We start from the raw sequence: 20000 nt of genomic DNA, 5'->3' as shown, positions 1-20000 counted from the left end.
AAGAAAAAAGGTCACAATTGTAAGCTTTAACTGTTTATTATGTAGTAAAAAGAGACGGGAAGAGGTTTAAGTCATGCACATAATAAAATTAATAAAAAGATAATGATTTGAAGGGATATATATAAAATATAAATTCAGGAAATAGAATCACAATTCTGTCACACAGCATAGCAACAATCCGATATTATTTTTCAATGCTTTATTTGGTTTTATACACACACGCTATAAAGTATTACATTTTCAATACTGTTTATTCCAACTGGTCCCATTTGTTGGCCTTCCCGCAAGTCATTGGTGATTATGCGGGTCTTTCTCGCAATACGCCAACTTGACTTATTTGAAATTAAGTAAACACTTGAGTTGGTGAAAAGAGGACCGAGAAGGATGTGAACAGTAGCAGCTGTACATCATGAGGAGAGGATAGGAATGTACCGTAAACAAATAAATACTTCATTGTTTTTCAAACAGAACACATAATAAAACATTTTTTCTTTAAATCAGGAAAAAAAAAAAATCAGAGAAGTTTAACTTTCATCATTTGAACAAACAAAAGGAGTTAGTAGAGGTTTTGGTAAACAGATTGCATCACGTTAAACACTTGGCTGACATCGGACAAGCAGAGTTCCATGCCGCTATTTGAAGGACGGCAGATTTGGCACTTTTATGCTGATGTCGCCAATGTTGATGTTTCTGGGCATTTCTGGGAGGTTCATGTTCTTTACAGCTGATACGGCACGAGCGGGTGCTCCTGCAATACCAGCCTACAGACACACACAGACACACAATATGATTATAAGACAAACAGTATAAATAAAACAATCATCATCAGAACACAGTAAACAGTGGACACCAGACAGACACATCCACTACACGGTGCTCAACAATCCACTGCTGACACAATGCAAATGCACTGACGGCTACTATGACACATTTAGTGCATCGTGTACATTCAGATGCTATCAAATGCAACATGCAACATGTGGTGACAACCAGAGCCAATTATGAATCCACAGTGAGGACATACTGTGTTAGATCATTCAATATTTTAGATGTACTGGGAGCATTCGTTGAGTAGACAGAGGCAGCATTGCTGAGAGTGAACCCTTTTGGGGATTGAAAATAAATAAATCAAATAAAAACGCCAAAAGAGAATTGGGAAGATCAGAATAAATGGATGTGGATACGGTGATGACTGGAAGTTTTAAATGGAAGAAAAACAATATCATACAGACTACATTGGAGGTCATACTGCACCTCTTGATAAAAATAAAAAAAGGTGTTTATTTGACTGCCTAACTGCATTTTTGTGAATGAGGGAACAAAAATACTGTTAACAGGTCAGTGGGGTGTAACTATAGATGATGTGGGAAGGGGGTGTAAAGCTAGCACTCAACTAGACTGGGAGATCTGCTCTCCGGACAGAGGAGACAACTCACTCTAACACAATGAGTCTCAAGTGGAAGTTAAATGTCTCAATGCAGCAATTACAGTAATTCAGCTCTTAGAATTGTTTTATCAATAGTTCTAAGTGACATTTGAGAATCACTGTTGTTAGAGATCCCACCCAACATGTGAATCTTTAAAGCAGACAGACCCAAAAAGGACCAGTAGTCGTTGAACAAAGCTGATCATTCATTCGTTGTTAGGAATGCTGAACTCGAGCTGACTTTTTACATGGTCCACTTGTCATATGTGCACTGCAGCTTAGTGTTAAACAGAGGGAAGACCGTGGAATGCTGACTACATGGCACACAGCCTCGACATTTACATACAAGTATTAATCATACATGTATAATTAATCCTTAATTAAGCAAAAATATGATGTATTTGATTAATTGATCGGGATATTCGATAGAATACTCGATTACTAAAATATTTGATAGCTGCAGCTCTAGTTTTAACCCAAACCCAATGAGGTTTTGTATAGGAAGACAACATCTTGAAAACTACCCGTGGCCCCAATGTTTCTGGCCTTAGTTTGCCCTCGAATTACTGTGTTTGGCCTAATTGTCTTTTATTTCCTAAACACCTGTTTTCATTATTGAAGGCTGACACGCACAGCTAAAATGCGTCTGTGGCATACTTGCCAAACCTCCCGATTTTCTCGGGAGACTCCCGAATTTCAGTGCCCCTCCCGAAAATCTGCCGGGGCAACCATTCTCCCGAATTTCTCCCGATTTCCACCCGGACAACAATATTGGGGGCGTGCCTTAAAGGCACTGCCTTTAGTGTCCTCTCTCACCTGAAAAGGAGACTATTATATATGTCTCCGTTATCCATAGGTGTATCTATAACCCATAAAGTAGGCAGACACGGAGTTATTTCTCAGCGTGTGTTTATCCCAGCCGGCACGTTAATACATTGAAAACACAACGTCCGGATTCCCATCATGCATTGCTTCAAAACTACGGCAAGTAGTAATGTCCAAAAACATAACAGAGACGAAGCAGAAGAACGAAGAAGAGACATGGCGACGACGAGTAAGAAGAAGAAGTACGCTTGCAAGTTCCAAAATGATTGGAAAAAATAATTTCAGTTCATCCTGGACAGCTCGAAGGGGAAGGGTATGCTGCCTGCAAATTTTGTAGATCAGACTTCTCCATTGAACACGGTGGCCGAACGGATATACTCATCCATGAACGGATTATATATGTATATATATATATATATGTATATATATATATATATATATATATATATATATATATATATATATATATATATATATATATATATATATATATATATATATATATACACACATATATATATATATTTATGGTCTGTGGTTGATCGTGCCTATTTGTGTGTGCTAATATAAACAGGTTTGCTCACAGCCCTATGTGCTTTGTGGTGTGACCGCATAAACGAAGTTCTTGTCTCTCGTGCATTTTTGATGATTATTATACGGTGCTGTTTGAACTTTGGTTTCTCCACGCAAATCCGCTGAGCTGTTTTCAACCTGCCAACAATACATAAACAATATAAAAAGACGAACCTAACTTAATAATGACAACAGTTTAAAATTTTAAGAATGCAATACAGTTCACTGCATTCATTGCATGCAAAATAGTAATCAACGTTCATTTTGCCATCATAACATGTTTGAGATGAAAACAAATATATATAAAATTAGTTCAAAATTAATATTCGCTGAGAAAGTTACCATAGAAATATATTCTTAGTATTAAAAATAGAACAATAAGAACAGTTTTCATTATATCAAACATATAAAGTGGATCAAGTACTGCCTTTAATACTGCATTTGAAATGTGCAATTTGATATTCAGAACCAATATGGCTGACAGGAAATTGGCACACAAGTGCTACCACTGTGAACAAGGACTTGGCACTCTTACATTATACAGAGACTATAGTGGGTGCAAGTGCTGTCACACCGCGGTGAGGGATGTCTTGTCTTGGTTTCTTCTGTCTTGTGAATTGCATGTTTTATTTTGAAAAGTAACGCCTCTTGTGTCAGATCACTTGCCCTTCCTTTTGTGTCATCAGTCTGACGTCATCCCTGACACCTGATTGTTTCCAGCTGTTTCCCATTACCCTCATGTGTTTTATTCAAATTGACTTAATATTTCTCACACAACACAACAAGCTCTTCAAAACACTAACTTTTGGTGTTAATCCTAATCACCACAACATTTGGTACACCGACCAGCCCAGATTGGTTGAAAAAAAAAAAAAATGGCAGCCATCAAGCGAACCCTCTTTGCAGGGTCACTGGGGTGGTACCTCGTAACTAATTCCCCATAAGTCATTGACCATTTGCATAAATAATTATGAAACTTTGAGTATATCGGTATTCTGTTCAACACATAGAAGGCACCACAAATGTCATGTGACAAATGCAAAGGCAAAATAAGTGTTCATGTAATGTTTCTGTGCTGCAGCTGCATCTCTCCGGGTCACTTGTTTGTGTGTGAGTGACACTAAGAAAAGCTCTCGGGAGAAGCCGTTCAACGCCACCTGTAAATTTGCATGTATAAAAACGACATGTAAATAAATGCAGTCTGTGGCCCTGACAATGGAAGCACAAATGGCTTCAGATTCATTGTGGTGGGATAGAGGCAATATAAATATTTTTTGTTTCAATGTATTTTCGGTAGGAGATCAAACATGACACAAAACTTCCTAATTGTTAGAAATCCCTCTGTTTATGTAATACATGATTCACTGATGAGAGTATTTGGCAAGCACCGTTTTGTCCTACTAATTTAAGTGAGCCTTGAACTCATCGTAGTTTGTTTACATGCACAACTTTCTCCGATGCGGCCACAGAAAGTCATGTTTTATGCCACTCCTTCTTTGTCTCATTTTGTCCACCAAACGTTTTATGCTGTGCGTGAATGCACAAAGGTGAGCTTTGTTGATTTTATTGATTTGCTGGAGTGCTTATCAGGCATATTTGGTCAATCCATGACTGCATGCTAATTGATGCTAACATGCTATTTAGGCTAGCTGTATGCACATATTGTATCATTATGCCTCGTTTGTAGGTATATTTGAGCTAATTTAATTTCCTTTACTTATGTATTAATTAATTATATATTTAATTTATATTTGCATCTTTCATGACACATTATCTGTATGTAATATTGGCTGCATTTCTGATAGTTGTTTGTGTGCCACGTTGTTGCAGACCACAGCAAACGTTACCCACCTTGCAAAGATTGTAATAAATCCGTTAGAAGAAAACAGCCTGCCGTTTCCTTAAACTTGGACACACACATCTATACATTTGGCCATTCTGAGCAAGTAATTTATTTCGAGAAGCTATCTCATCCTGTGAGAAGCCTCCATTTTACTAATGATTTCCAATGTTGCAAATATGTGTAGAATAAAAATTAAAATACAACATTTCTGTCAACGAAGATTTGCGTCAGCCTTTGATAGTAGGCTAATATAGACACTTACATCATGTGTTGTCTTCATTATAACACTTATATGAGACATTTAAAGTCATTTTGATAGTAGGCTAATATAAACACATCATGTGTTGTCTTCATTATAACACTTACACTACCGTTCAAAAGTTTGGGTTCACCCAAACAATTTTGTGGAATAGCCTTCATTTCTAAGAACAAGAATAGACTGTCGAGTTTCAGATGAAAGTTCTCTTTTTCTGGCCATTTTGAGCGTTTAATTGACCCCACAAATGTGATGCTCCAGAAACTCAATCTGCTCAAAGGAAGGTCAGTTTTGTAGCTTCTGTAACGAGCTAAACTGTTTTCAGATGTGTAAACATGATTGCACAAGGGTTTTCTAATCATCAATTAGCCTTCTGAGCCAATGAGCAAACACATTGTACCATTAGAACACTGGAGTGATAGTTGCTGGAAATGGGCCTCTATACACCTATGTAGATATTGCACCAAAAACCAGACATTTGCAGCTAGAATAGTCATTTACCACATTAGCAATGTATAGAGTGTATTTCTTTAAAGTTAAGACTAGTTTAAAGTTATCTTCATTGAAAAGTACAGTGCTTTTCCTTCAAAAATAAGGACATTTCAATGTGACCCCAAACTTTTGAACGGTAGTGTATATAAAGCTTTTAATTTTTTGCGGCTCCAGACAGATTTTTTTTTAAAACTTTTGGTCCGATATGGCTCTTTCAACATTTTGGGTTGCCGACCCCTGGCCTAAGTGTACGTTAGCAAAGGTTTTGCACATACGTAGAAGATACTGTGAATGTGATTATTTTCAGACATACTTCTACCTAGTCATTTGAATACAGCCTTCTAGGCATGAAGTATTATGAAAATAAGCTCAACAGTATTTGCTTTGCAAAATTAAGGAATATTTCCCCTTTTCCTTCTCATAGCTTTTTCTTTTGCCTTTTTTGGCACCTTTTTGCGTCACTTTTTTCAAAAGATGGCCGTGGCCTCATTAAGGGATGTTGAGTAAAGAGGAAGAATACACACCGGATGTTACATGAAGTAAAACGACTTTCAGTCAAATCAGATTCCAGCTTCACTATATGTCACTTGTTAACTAGGTTTTAGAGAAACAATTTTATTGTTTGACAGTGGTTAACTCCTTTTTACACTTGTGTGACATAGACGAATATTAAATTGTGAGATGTGTAAGCCTCGTCAGCATCAAAACTCAACTTTGCAACACAAGATTGTTTTGAAGTACAGGGGAACCTCGATTTACGAACCCCTCGTCGTACATACTCTTCGATTTATGAAACACAGACCGAATAAAAAAAAAATGCTTTGTTGTACGAACCCTGTCTCCGTGTACCAACGTTTCAACATCCACCCATTGTGTGCCTGCAGGGTAGCTATTTTGTGCCTGGCAGCACATCTATCTATTATGGCTTATAAAATGATCATTCATTTAGTTAGCTAACGTGCTAATTGGTGTGCTTTTTAAGAATTTTTTGGGCATTTTAAAAATATTTTTAGTGTTGCTAGCTTTATGAGTCTAAAGAAAACAATGGACAAGCAATGTGTGGTTTGAAAAATTTGGTGTGTATCCACAGCGTTGTCAACAACCCCCACTCCTCCCCTGCAACCACTTGTAACTGACAATGTAAAGTATATTCTCTTTTTTTTATTCCTAATTATTGTAGCGATCTGACTGTTAAAATTAAGGAGTTTTGTGATTTTCAGGCATGTGAGTACCCTTTGAGAAAAACTGACAAAAAAAGAGGAACATATCTATCGGTATGAAGTGCTGCCACGCAAGCCCACAAAGAAAATTTTGAAAATCAACACAAAATTTCCTGCAATTGGGTGCATTTCTACATTTTAATTTACCTTTAGATTTATTGTCATCTACTAACTTCTTGGCTGTCACATGTACCATGTAATGTACCAGATAATTTTTAGGGTTTTTTTAGTAGATCATTTACTAACATTATTTTCATTGAAAATGTCATGTAAAACTCTATAACATGCATGCAGATAACTCAGAAAACTTTCCCTTTTGGCAAAACTGTCCTTTAGCCATGCCACGTCGGGTAATACCATATACTTACAGTGTTGTCACATCTGTTTACATCGCTGGCTACTAATAAATGCTCTAGAACACTGGTTCTTAACCTGGGTTCGATCGAACCCTAGGGGTTCGGGGAGTCAGCCTCAGGGGTTCGGCGGAGCCTCCGCCGCGGAGGTCAAGACACACCCGACTCATACTGTAAATAAAAACTTCTCCCTATCGGCGTATTATGGATACCCCCAAACAATGTTCCCTCTAATTTTTTATATGCGTGAGCAAACGCAAAAACTCCTTGAGCATTCAGTGGAGCATTCAGTGGAGCACACGTGAGCGACGTCAGACGTGCACACGCACTGTGGCCACACCAGCAGCACACCTGTCCCAAACCTGACTAAATAACAAGTTAAATCTTTTATTATTATAATCAAATAACAGCAGTCATTTCCATGAGATTATTTTCTAATATAAGTGTTTTAGCCCACTTACAATGACAATAACAAAAAATAATGTTTTTCATGAGCTGTGTACTAGTATTGTATGTCTGGGTGGGGGTCCTGCTTTGGAAATAATGTGTACCCCTTTCAGATATCGCATTTAGTTCCCACTAAAACATTCACATGTTGCACAATGAGATGTAAACATGGGATCATGTGTACATTCCTGTAACTTTCTGTTTGTAAAATATATCTTCATTGTATTTCTTTAATATAATATTCATCATTTCATGATTAATATTTATAAATTAAGATTAAATTAAGAAAAAACATTTTATTTTTCACTAAATAAGGTTTTGGTGAATGCGCATATGAAATTGGTGGGGTTCGGTACCTCCAACAAGGTTAAGAACCACTGCTCTGGAACTACAACTGGTTCGAAACCAACTGTGTTTGGATTGTAATCATTCAAATATGATTAGCGGCAAAGGAGAAAGCCGGAAACGTTGTGGCTCGTAAAAGCAAACACAGGCGACAACAAGTAAGCTAGAGAGATTAAGCTAACCATGCTAACTAGCGAGCTTGTTTCAGCGTTCTGTCCTCTTCCTGTCCTGCAATTCAGTGTGGCGTTTAGGCAAGAGGAACAGCGAGTACCTGCGGCTGAGGCGAGCATTCAACAAATTTTGTTTGGATCCTATATTTTTGATATTGTAGTGGGTTTACATATTTCACCCACGGAACTTTTGTTATTGATATAAAGATCCGGTCGAATGGGTTTTCACAGGAAACGTTTCTGGTGTTGCGCTGAGAAGCCACAGATGTGAAGATACTGCTCGATTGCTGATAAAAATACAAAGTCTGAACATCATTAAAACAAATAGGTCCATTTTTTGACACTCCTTCGACTACCGCCCATACACGCTACAATATTTCAATAAAAAAACCACGGAAGTGATATTTTGACGCGAAAATTAATGATTAAAAACACGTCTACCCACTTTTTTGTGGACATTTCACATGCCTGGATTTCAAACTGTGAGTGGACCACAGGGCTAGTGACACTGTGTGTGCATAAACAGAGCAGCTGTGTAAGGAGGACAGTTCAGCTTTTTTGGCTTTGTTATTAAATAGAAGGCCTACTGAAACCCACTACTACCGACCACGCAGTCTCATAGTTTATATATCAATGATGAAATCTTAACATTGCAACACATGCCAATACGGCCGGGTTAGATTAGTAAAGTGCAATTTTAAATTTCCCGCGAAATATCCTGCTGAAAACGTCTCGGTATGATGACGTTTGCGCGTGACGTCACAGATTGTAGCGGACATTTTGGGACACCATTGTGGCCAGCTATTAAGTCGTTTGTTTTTATCGCAAAATTCCACAGTATTCTGGACATCTGTGTTGGTGAATCTTTTGCAATTTGTTTAATGAACAATGGAGATAGCAAAGAAGAAAGCTGTAGGTGGGAAGCGGTGTATTAGCGGCCGGCTGCAGCAACACAAACACGTAGCGGCTACATCGTAGCCGGTGTTTCATTGTTTACATTCCCGAACGATGACAGTCAAGCTTTACCATTGGCCTGGGACAACAGAGACTCTTACCAGGAGGACTTTGAGTTGGATACGCATGCTTGTGGAGATGGGACAACAGAGACTCTTACCAGGAGGACTTTGAGTTGGATACGCGCTACCGTGAGTACGCAGCTGCGGCTTCCAAACATTTGATCGCTTGCCCGTACGTGCGTGCCGCTATGTGCATGTCACGTACGTAACTTTGGGGAAATATATGTGCTGTATGAACTTTGCGGAGGTGAACGGTACTTTGGGCTGTGGGATTGAGTGTGTTGTGCGGGTGTTTGATTTGTATTGGCAGGTTATATGGACGGGAGGGGGGAGGTGTTTGTTATGCAGGATTAATTTGTGGCATATTAAATATAAGCCTGGTTGTGTTGTGGCAAATAGAGTATATATATGTATTGTGTTTATTTACTGTTTGTCATTCCCAGCTGAATATCAGGTCCCACCCGCCTCTCACAGCATCTTCCCTATCTGAATCGCTTCCACTGCCCTCTAATCCTTCACTCTCACTTTCCTCATCCACAAATCTTTCATCCTCGCTCAAATTAATGGGGAAATCGTCGCTTTCTTGGTCCGAATCGCTCTCGCTGATTGTGGCCATGATTGTAAACAATGTGCAGATGTGAGGAGCTCCACAACCTGTGACGTCACGCTACTTCCGGTACAGGCAAGGCTTTTTCATCAGCGACCAAAAGTTGCGAACTTTATCGTCGATATTCTCTACTAAATCCTTTCAGCAAAAATATGGCAATATCGCGAAATGATCAAGTATGACACATAGAATGGATTTGCTATCCCTGTTTAAATAAGAAAATCTCATTTCAGTAGGCCTTTAAATAGATACTGTCGTTGATCCATCACCCCATTATGTTGTTAGATATACAGTACTGTATAGGGATTTATATTGTTTTCGAAGTGTACAAACTTTTATTAAAATATGGACTTTTGTCGAGGCTGGAACCCAATATTAATGTTTATATTGTTTATTAAGGAGACATTTGCTTCAATATACAAACTCTTCTATTTACAAACCCTGTTTAAGAAACAATCTGTAATAACAATGACATTTACAGCCGTTTACTTTTTTTTTTTTTACACTTGTATTAAGTAGTTGACAAATGCTACCCAGAACATTGCTTGTACAGTCAAACATTTTACAGTTTGACTGAGGAACATATTTTTTACATCCATTGTTAGCAAGAGGGAAAAAAAATAATGTCGTAGACTTAAGTCATTATTTGGGTCTGTCATGAAAGATTCCCGGTGCATGTAAGTGAATTTATCAACTTTTTAAAGGGGTCAGGAAAGGGGGTCCATATAGAGAGACTCGGGACAGGAAGAGGAAAGGAGAGGGGGAGTAGTAAACTTCAGTTAGGGTTATACAGTACTTGGTTGTAGATTTTAGCAGTACCTGCGTCTACCTGTCCTGCCTGGTAGACTGAAAGATAAACGTCTGTAAAGAGAGAGAGAAGAATGGAAAGAACTAGACAGGGTCAGGGAAAAAGAGGAATGAGGAATGTTAAAGCAGGTTAAAGTAATTAACAGTTTATCTCCACAGGAAAAAGGTGAGAGGACCTATCATAGACCACACGCTTGATGCAATAGAGATCCAACATGCATTTACTTATTGAGCACTTCTGTGAAGCTATTAGTCTTTGTCAGGCTTGATGGAGAACAGCTTCATTACTTATACCTGATACCTTCCTATAAATGGGCAGTGTCATTTTAAATTAGTACGTGAGCGTGGTCTAGGGTAGGTCCATGAGGAGGGAGGGAGAGAGAGAGAGAGACAAGAGCAGCTCTGATGAGACTCTGCCTACAGAACAGCAAATTGTGAAAAAAGAAGAACCTGTTGGATTAAAATAAATATGACACAAATCTGATTTATATTGCTACAAGTTGGAGCACACAGCAAATGCCAGCCAATTAGAAATGGGGACTACTATAGTGCTTCCTGTCAGTATTTCTCATTGCAGGAGTAACAAGGACATTTTCTACAAGTATGCTTTCATTGCTTTTCCTCGCATCATTAGAGAAGCTCTGGGGGGTAATTAATTAATTCATGAAATTGTCTCTGGCTGGCTGTCTGAGCTCAATTCTTCCATACGTCACATTGCATGGAAAGCGAATCAGCAGATACTTTACTGACAAAACACATTTAAAGGTCCCCTATTATGCAAATGTTAATGATGCTCTAACAGTAATGTGTCCCGAGAGCAAACGTGAGACAAATGATCGTGTATCTCTCTTGTTTGCTGCACTTTTGAGAAACGAGGCCGTTTTAAATGTTCTGTGTTTTCATGACATCATGAAGGAAAAACCTCCTTCCTCATGAAGATGATACTGCCTCTGATGAATGACACTGCCGTGTGTACGCGGCCACCACTTCTCCCGAGGACAAAAAAAGAAGACTTCCCTCTACATCTTGAAATAAAGCTTGGCGCTGTGTAAACAATTGTTATTAATTATCATTACAGTTTTTCTTTAGCGAATAAGAGCGCAAAGCAGCTCAAATAATTATATTCTTCATTGTTTTGTCTGTAAACGAGCTAGATCACAACAAAAGTAATTTAATGACACCTTTCATAAAAACGTAGGTCTAAACATTCATCTTTATCAAATAAATCAGTCTGAAATCTTAAACTAGACTAAAGCTGTGTCTCCATGGTTGCTGTAGGAGCCATTATGCCTTTCTTGTTTGTTTTATTTGGTTGATTTGGTTTGTCACAAAGCACGGCATGGAATGCTGGTAGCAGGAGGTCACACAGTTTTTACAGCTAAGAAAATTCAGACTGCACGCTCTCAAAGTGTTCCATTTTCTACCATACCTTTACCAGAAGTCAAATCCATCTAACTTTCCGCCACAGAAAGCCACTTTGAATGTCATTTTAATTATTCTTTTTTTGTCAAATAAATAGGACCACATCCCAAACACAGTATTTTGTCAGGATATTAATGCTTTTATTCAAGCGCCTTTTGGCTGGATCTACCGAGAGGCAATTAAAGGTGAGATGAGATAGTTGTTACAGTTGCGTTTACCGCTACTTTCCATCGCGAGCGGAGGAGTAATCACATTCATCTTCTTCTTTTTCTACTAATAGCTTTTATCCAATAGAGGATCACTAATCAATAGCTAATAAATTGCATGAATGGTTTTACCTTGGTTTTTAATCCGGATGTTCTTTCTGACGGAACCCTGGCCGGGAATCGAACCCACGCCTAGGCCTGGGCCAATAACCAATTTGTTGGTTGAAATACTGTCCCCAAATGATTGCCAATACACAATATTAAGCACTGAATTAAGCACTAATGTAATCATAATAAAATGGCACGTCAACCTAACGAGCACATTACGTTCCACGGCCATGTTCATAACTCAGAATAATCGTATCTTAAATCAGCTTCGCCCATTGAATGAATTTAAATCAATTTAATCCATGTTTGGCCCTCCCAAAACTGCACCTTTTAAATTAAAGATTAAAGATTAAAGTACCAATGATTGTCACACACACACTAGATGTGGTGAAATTTGTCCTGTTTTTTGGGTTGGTGCACTAATTGTAAGTGTATCTTGTGTTTTTTATGTTGATTTAATAAAAAAATAAAAAATAAAAAATAAAAAACGATACCGATAATTAAAAGAACGATACCAATAATTTCCGATATTACATTTTAACGCATATATCGGCCGATAATATCGGCAGGCCGATATTATCGGACATCCCTAATAATAATGCAAGTAACCCATTCAAACGCAATCAACGTTTAGTTCTCATTAGTATTTGTTAGTATTGTAATGGGAAGGGCAAAAACTAAGAACTATCCTAAATAATTAAAACAACTAAATGGACTTTCAAGCTACGTTAGCAAAAATGTAACTTCAATAAACATGAAGATACCATTTTTTCCCCAGTTGGAAAAACTGTGTTGAGCATTTAAGTTTTGTTTTTGTTCCTATCACTTTCCAACAAATTGGGCATACTTGCTCCTTTGTCTGTGTTGATGGGCTCATTTTACTCACACAGATAATCATGCAATCATATTTTTCCCTCCTAATTATTGTTACTTGGCTGTGTTTCTTACTAGAAACTAGCAATGCTTTGTCTGTGCCTGTATGTGACCACCAATCCACAATTGTGGATGGATGACAAAGAAGATTCACTCCGTTCATTTAATTCTGCTATAGAAAAAATTTGGTCAGTGGCTTAGAGCAATGCACAGAGTGAACCCTCCTAAACCCTGATTGGGAGCGACAGACAAAGAAAACAAACACACACGGATAACAGGACAATAAAATACTATCTATCTATCTATGGTAATGTATTGATGCCGACAAAGTTATCAAGTTAATTCTCATTTATCGTTCGATTACTTAATTTACACATGCTCTCTGTCATGAAAGGCAGAAGAAGCGTGTACAATAACACCACCAGGGACAGAAGTAATCACACTGATCAAATAAAATGTCTTTATTTTGACTTTAGGGATTAGTATGGACTCTTTTCTATTGCTTTCTGCTGTGAAATGTTGTGAAATGCAAATTTAATGTGGAGGAGCAATTGCCCTGTGCCCACATCCATGTGTGCATGTGTTAGTATAAAGTGGACAATAGCACTTCTTAGAACCACAGACTCAAACACAGCTTATTAGCATTAAAGCTACAGAGACAAATAAGGTAGGGCTTAATAAAAGCACAGTCGAATTTCCAGCATCAAGGCTAGATTTTGGCCAACACAGGTTGTTGAACCTTTGAGACTGACTTTAAATTGTTTTAAAAAATACGATAATACGGGACCTTTGAAGAGCAATAACTGCAACATGGACGGCGTGTCTGATTTGGCCATCCATCCATCTGCTATTTCCCCGGTGAAAAGTGGGTCTGTGGAAGAGAACCCACACAGAGACCCCGCCGACCAGGCATGATCAAATCCAGGACTTCATTGCTGTGCGGTGACAGCATTAAACACTCCACTCTATCCCTTTTTTGTAATACACATATATATATATATATATATATATATATATATATATATATATATATATATATATATATATATATATATATATATATATATATATATATATATATATATATATATATATATATATATATTAGGGCTGCAACAACTAATCGATTTAATCGATTAAAATCTATTATAAAAATAGTTGGCGATTAATTTAGTCATCGATTCGTTGGATCTATGCTATGCGCATGCGCAGAGGCAATTTTTTTATTTTTTATTTTTATAAACCTTTATTTATAAACTGCAACATGTACAAACAGCTGAGAAACAATAATCAAAATAAGTATGGTGCCAGTATGCTGTTTTTTTTCCAATAAAATACTGGAAAGGATATAAAGGTAGTTTGTCTCTTTAATCCGATTATTAATCGATTAATCTAAGTAATAATCGACAGATTAATTGATTATCAAATTAATCGTTAGTTGCAGCCCTAATATATATACAGTATATATAAGTGTATATATATATATATATATATATATATGTATACACACACAAATATATATATATATATATATATATATATATATATATATATATATATATATATATATATATATATATATATATATATATATATATATATATATATATATATATATTAGGGCTGCAACTAACGATTAATTTGATAATCGATTAATCTGTCGATAATTACTTCGATTAATAATCGGATAAAAGAGACAAACTACATTTCTATCCTTTCCAGTATTTTATTGAAAAAAAAACAGCATACTGGCACCATGTTGTGGACATTGGGGGTGCAGCATACACCAACAATAACACTGAAATGTAACTCATCAGAACTGAATCAGATATTGTACACATTTCTGTTGTGAATAATAAAGGATTCATTTTAGGCTGCCTCTGAATAATAGCATGAAATATTCCAGCACCTTCATAACATTTAGTTGTACTAAAGCGTCACTCAAATCTAAATAGATTTATATAGCTTTATCGGGCCCGGCTACATTGATCCATTATGAAACCAACCTGAGATATTTCTGTCCGTTACGTTTATTTCCAAATTGGTAACCGTGCGTTTTCTCTCTCAAAACGGAGTCAAATGTGCCGGAGAAACATTATCAGCCCCGCGTTGCAACAAAGGCATAACGTTAAAGTTACTTACAAAAAAGCTGAACTCATGAATGCTTGTTGCCACTATGGACTTAAAAAGTTACGTACTGTGAGTTCCCTTCATCCATGGCTCCAACATGTTTCCTTTTCAGGTGCTCCTGAACAGGCACGTGCACACATAGGGCCCTATGGGTGCCTGAGCCCCTGCCCTTTTTTGCCTCGTCTTAAAAAGTGCCCTCTGCCTGTGTGTGTGTTTTTTTTCTTCTTTTTTTTCTTTTTCTTTAAACAACATTAATAAATCCCTGTCAGGGATGTAAAACAAAAACAAAAACAAAAAAACAGCGGTACAAAAACTCCACGTTTTCTTGTAATACCGGGTTGTTTGAGACTGCCGCTTCCGCCAGAGAGAGCAAGTGCCCGTGACAGCTGCAGCTGTCATCGAGGAGGGGCTAAGGGTTTAACCCATGGGTTCACCCACACGGGCTCCATCTGGTGGCGGAGATCCGGCAGATTCTCAAACGTCATTATATATAAAGCTCCGGGAGTCGCAAACGGCAAAAATCACTTTCTCCTCCATGCTGCAGTTCACCCCGGACTGCACTACACTGCACTGACGGTTAATGCTGATTGGCTGTTACTTGCATGACTATTTTAATGATCGACTTGTTTGTCTATCCATACATTAGTTTATAATGTACAATAGCGAAGTTGGTCTTTATTCGTTTCGAAACCGGGTTGCTTTCGCGGTTCAAGGGAGTAACCCCTGACTGCAGCCTGCAGATCGAGGAGGGGCTTAAATTTTCCCTAAATGTGGACTGGTCTAAACTTTTAAATGTTTAGCCCCTCCTCGATCTGCGGGTGAGTAAGTGAGAGGAGAGAGAGCCAAGTTACTGCGCCCCTGAGACGTGACAGTGGAGCAACTTGAACCTGTGAGTTATGGTCTAGTCGCCGTCCACTTATTCAGCATCTAATATGGGTAATATTTCAGAAAAACGCTGTATTATTCTATTAGTCAATGTGTCAGCTTCTGTTTTTGCCGGACGTCGGAGCACGGCGCATCAATTGAGCACGGCACATCAAGTCCGCACAGAGCAGAGCGGATCGTGCGGGACAGGAAGTAATGTACAAAATACAAAATAAAACACCGGGTTAATTTTCAAAATAAAATGCACTGTGTTTACGGCGGATCACATTTCTCTCACAGTAGAGTTTTAGATATAAGGTTATTGTGACTTTGCTATTACTGTGTGGGTTAACAAAATAATAATAATAATAATGATAATAATAACAATAATAATAATAAGAACAATGATAATGATAATAATAATAATAATTATTATTATTAATAATAATAATAATTTCAGCATTCTGGGGATATAAGATGTAGGTTATCTGTTAGGAATATTGCCATCTGTATTTAAACTTGATTCATGTTGATTATGCCTGCAGCACAATGCCAAAAAAAGAAAGGATACAGCCCTCTACTGGCCCCTGGTCCATATTTTTGGCCCTGTATTGCGTTTCAGTTGTTTAGTCTGAGCATTAAGTGAGATAGACCATAAGTTACAACTTGATGGTGTTTGCATCAAGTTAAGGGAAGAAGGACAGATTTTCACATTGAAGTTTTTTCCATTTGGGTATTTATTTTTGTATTTTTTTTTAAAGTTCATGTTGCACTGTTCAATGTTCAATATTAAAGTGCTTATCTTAAACAATAAATAGCCTAATAATAAACCAGTGTTTTGTTGCTTTTCATGTCTTCCAAGCCTATGATAATGTGAATTAACTCATTATGACCATAATTTGTTGACACAAAACAAATGGCAATCACTTTTATCTACAAAGGAAACACAGCTAAGTAGTTAGCTTCCTATTAGCAAATTTAATTTTACATTAATTTCCATATTGTGTAAAGGACCAAAAAAAAAATTCCTGCCCTTTTCTGACTTTGAGCCCCTGCCCCTCTATAATCATGTGCACGTCCCTGCTCCTGAAGCAATGTTGTACTTCCGTGCCATTTTGCAGGAAACGGTCTTCTTTGAAGTCTTTAAAGTAAAGTGTTCCCACACTTTTGACGACTTAGGTTGCACACTTTTCTCCATTGAAGCAATAACCTCAAGATGTTTCTCCGCTAAACTATTGGTACTGTTTTCCTGCGCCATTTTTCGAATGTTTCCAGACGGCGTGGTCACGTGAGCTGCACATGACACATCATTGGCTAGCTTACGCCACCTCATGAGACGTAGCCTCAGCGCCGTCCTGGCGCTGTTTTGTACTGTTTTTGTACTTATTTTGATTATTGTTTCTCAGCTGTTTGTAAATGTTGCAGTTTATAAATAAAGGTTTATAAAAAAAAAATTAAAATAAAAAACATTTTTTTAAATAAAATTTAAAAAAGCCTCCGCGCATGCGCATAGCATAGTTCCAACGAATCGATGACTAAATTAATCGCCAACTATTTTTATAATCGATTTTAATCGATTTAATTGATTAGTTGTTGCAGCCCTAATATATATATATATATATATATACACACACATGTGTGTGTGGGCTCCTTCAAAATGAAACAACATGATTTACACAATCAATGATTCAATGATCATCGTTAATTCTCCCTACAAATGTGACAGTGTTGATTTGTGTTTAAAGCAGTGCGGCAGCAAGAGAAAAGGTTGGTTGAGAGCGAAAGAGAGAGAGAGAGAGCGCGCAAACAGGATCATGTCAAAGGCTTCACACAAGGTCACTAGAGAGTCACATGCAGGGTGCAGCATACACACATGCCTGCATACTTTTTACCATCCTTTTCATAAATGCAAGACTGGCGAGAGCGTACTTACCTCAGACTTCTCCATCTTGTTCTGGGCGTCCACCTGCGTGATGATTTCATTCATGTTGGTCTCCAGCACCATTCCACCCATCACCATCTCCGCCAGAATATTGTGAACCTGGATGAAAGATTTTACATTAGCGCATTTTTACTTAAGATTGTTGCCATGCTCTAAAAAAACATGTGAACAGATAAACACCCCCCTTGATGACTTGCCTTCTTTTTTCAAAACAAAGACAAACTACCATATTTCCTTAAATAGCACTAACAGACGCGGTGTCTTAAATTAGCGACAGGTGTGTTGTCAATTAAAACGCCTCGATTTTCCATAGAAAAAGTAGCTACTGCATTCCCTCAAATAATGGCCTCAGCTACAGTCAGGGAAATAATTATTAGACCACTCATCGATTTTGTAAATTCACCCACTGACAAAGAAATTAACAATCTATCACATTTTAATGGTTGGATTATTTTAACAGTGAAAGTCAGAATATCGAAATCTAGAAAATCACATGAAGCAAAAGAATACAATTATTTTGTAATTCGTTGAGTAGAATGAATACTAATTCCACTATCCACTATATTATTTCGTACGTGGTGGAGAAACCCTTGTTTGCAAGTATGCAAACCTTTCATGTTGTTGATTACCAGGTTTTCGCACAACTCAGGAAAATTTTGGACCAATCCTTTTTGCAGACCCTCTGCAAATCATATATATATATATATATATATATATATATATATATATGTATGTAAATACATATATATACACACACACACACACACATACCGTATATATATATGTATGTGTGTGTGTCAGTGGCGTGCAGTCACTAGAGGCAGGGGAGGCGGGGCCTCACCTGCCATCATGGAAAGAAAAAAAAAAGTAAAAAGAAAAAAAAAAAATTAAATTGTTATATGTATTCAGTGATTATACTAAAGTTATTTTCCATTTAACTTCACCAGTTTTAGATTATTTTTATTTTTATTTTCACATTTGCCGTTCAAATACTGAGAAGAGACGGTGCGGTGATCAGCAGCCAGTTGAGGCACTTGTGCCTCACAATGGATTGTGCGCAATGACTCGGCTAACTGCTGGCCGGCTGTGCAGTGAGACCGTATTGCTATATGAATTATATTATACATTTCCATAGTTTAGTTAGCTGAGGTATATAATGTACAGTGTATTTTGTCAACAACTGTATGTGTGTAACGTATTTCTTGTGCTGAGCGATCATAAAACTCTGCTGCAAAGACGCACTGTGAGAGGCTCGTCTCATAACCCCGCCTCCTGGTGCCAAGCATCTCCGCCGCAGAATGCACCGCCTGTCGGGAGCGCCACACCAACCAAAGCCCACACCCAAACCCTCCACGTGCAAGACCGAATCCACCCAAATAAAGTCACTTAACAAGAAGCCAAAAAGTACAAAAACAACAATGCTCGCACGGCGCGGCGCGCCGGAGGAGCCGTGAACAGGGACACAACATTAGGTACACCTGCAGACTGCAGCGCGGATTTCATATTTCATTCATTCACAATTCCTCCAACACGAACACCACTGTTCCCGCACTTATAAGTAAAGGTAAGACCATAATAACGTTTTTTTTATTAAATGTGCTTTTTTGTGTGCTAAAGTTATATGTGTAAAGTGTAAAGTTAAGTTAAAGTACCAATGATTGTCACACACACACTAGGTGTGGTGAAATTTGTCCTCTGCATTTGACCCATCCCCTTGCTCACCCCCTGGGAGGTAAGGGGAGCAGTGGGCAGCAGCGGCACCGCGCCCGGGAATAATTTTTGGTGATTTAACCCCCAATTCCAACCCTTGATGCTGAGTGCCAAGCAGGGAAGAATGCGGGTATGAGCTTTTAAACATAACCTGTTAACTGCTGCCAATCAAATGGTGAATAAGATACTCTTTAGGGTTCATATGTGTGCCTCACCAGCCATGAACCTCACCGCACGCCACTGGCTTCCTCCCACCTCCAAAGACTTGCACCTGGGGATAGGTTGATTGGTAACACTAAATTGGCTCAAGTGTGTGAATGTGAGTGTGAATGTTGTCTGTCTATCTGTGTTGGCCCTGTGATGAG

At 37.9% G+C, this 20000-nt stretch overlaps 1 protein-coding gene across 2 annotated transcripts in view; it reads right to left on the bottom strand.

The window, feature by feature from the left end:
* Positions 1 to 184: 184 nt before the first annotated feature.
* The window catches only part of LOC133632820 (AP-3 complex subunit sigma-1), a 29937-nt gene continuing 10121 nt past the window's right edge, over positions 185 to 20000 (bottom strand). The window contains exons 5-7 of one of the 2 annotated variants that reach the window (XM_062025523.1): positions 17917 to 18024; positions 10393 to 10434; positions 624 to 761 (exon numbers count right to left, since the gene is read on the bottom strand). In XM_062025523.1, the coding sequence (XP_061881507.1) occupies positions 10399 to 10434; positions 17917 to 18024 (144 nt within the window). In that variant the 3' untranslated portion in view covers positions 624 to 761; positions 10393 to 10398. Of the gene's footprint in view, positions 762 to 10392; positions 10435 to 17916; positions 18025 to 20000 lie in introns of both variants that reach the window. The other variant, XM_062025522.1, reaches the window with a different exon arrangement.

This window comes from Entelurus aequoreus, linkage group LG17 (assembly GCF_033978785.1).
Source record: "Entelurus aequoreus isolate RoL-2023_Sb linkage group LG17, RoL_Eaeq_v1.1, whole genome shotgun sequence".
In the NCBI taxonomy this organism is placed as follows: Eukaryota; Metazoa; Chordata; class Actinopteri; order Syngnathiformes; family Syngnathidae; genus Entelurus; species Entelurus aequoreus.
The sequence above is the reverse complement of the archived record's forward strand: the minus strand, read 5'-3'. Positions and strand labels throughout refer to the sequence as shown.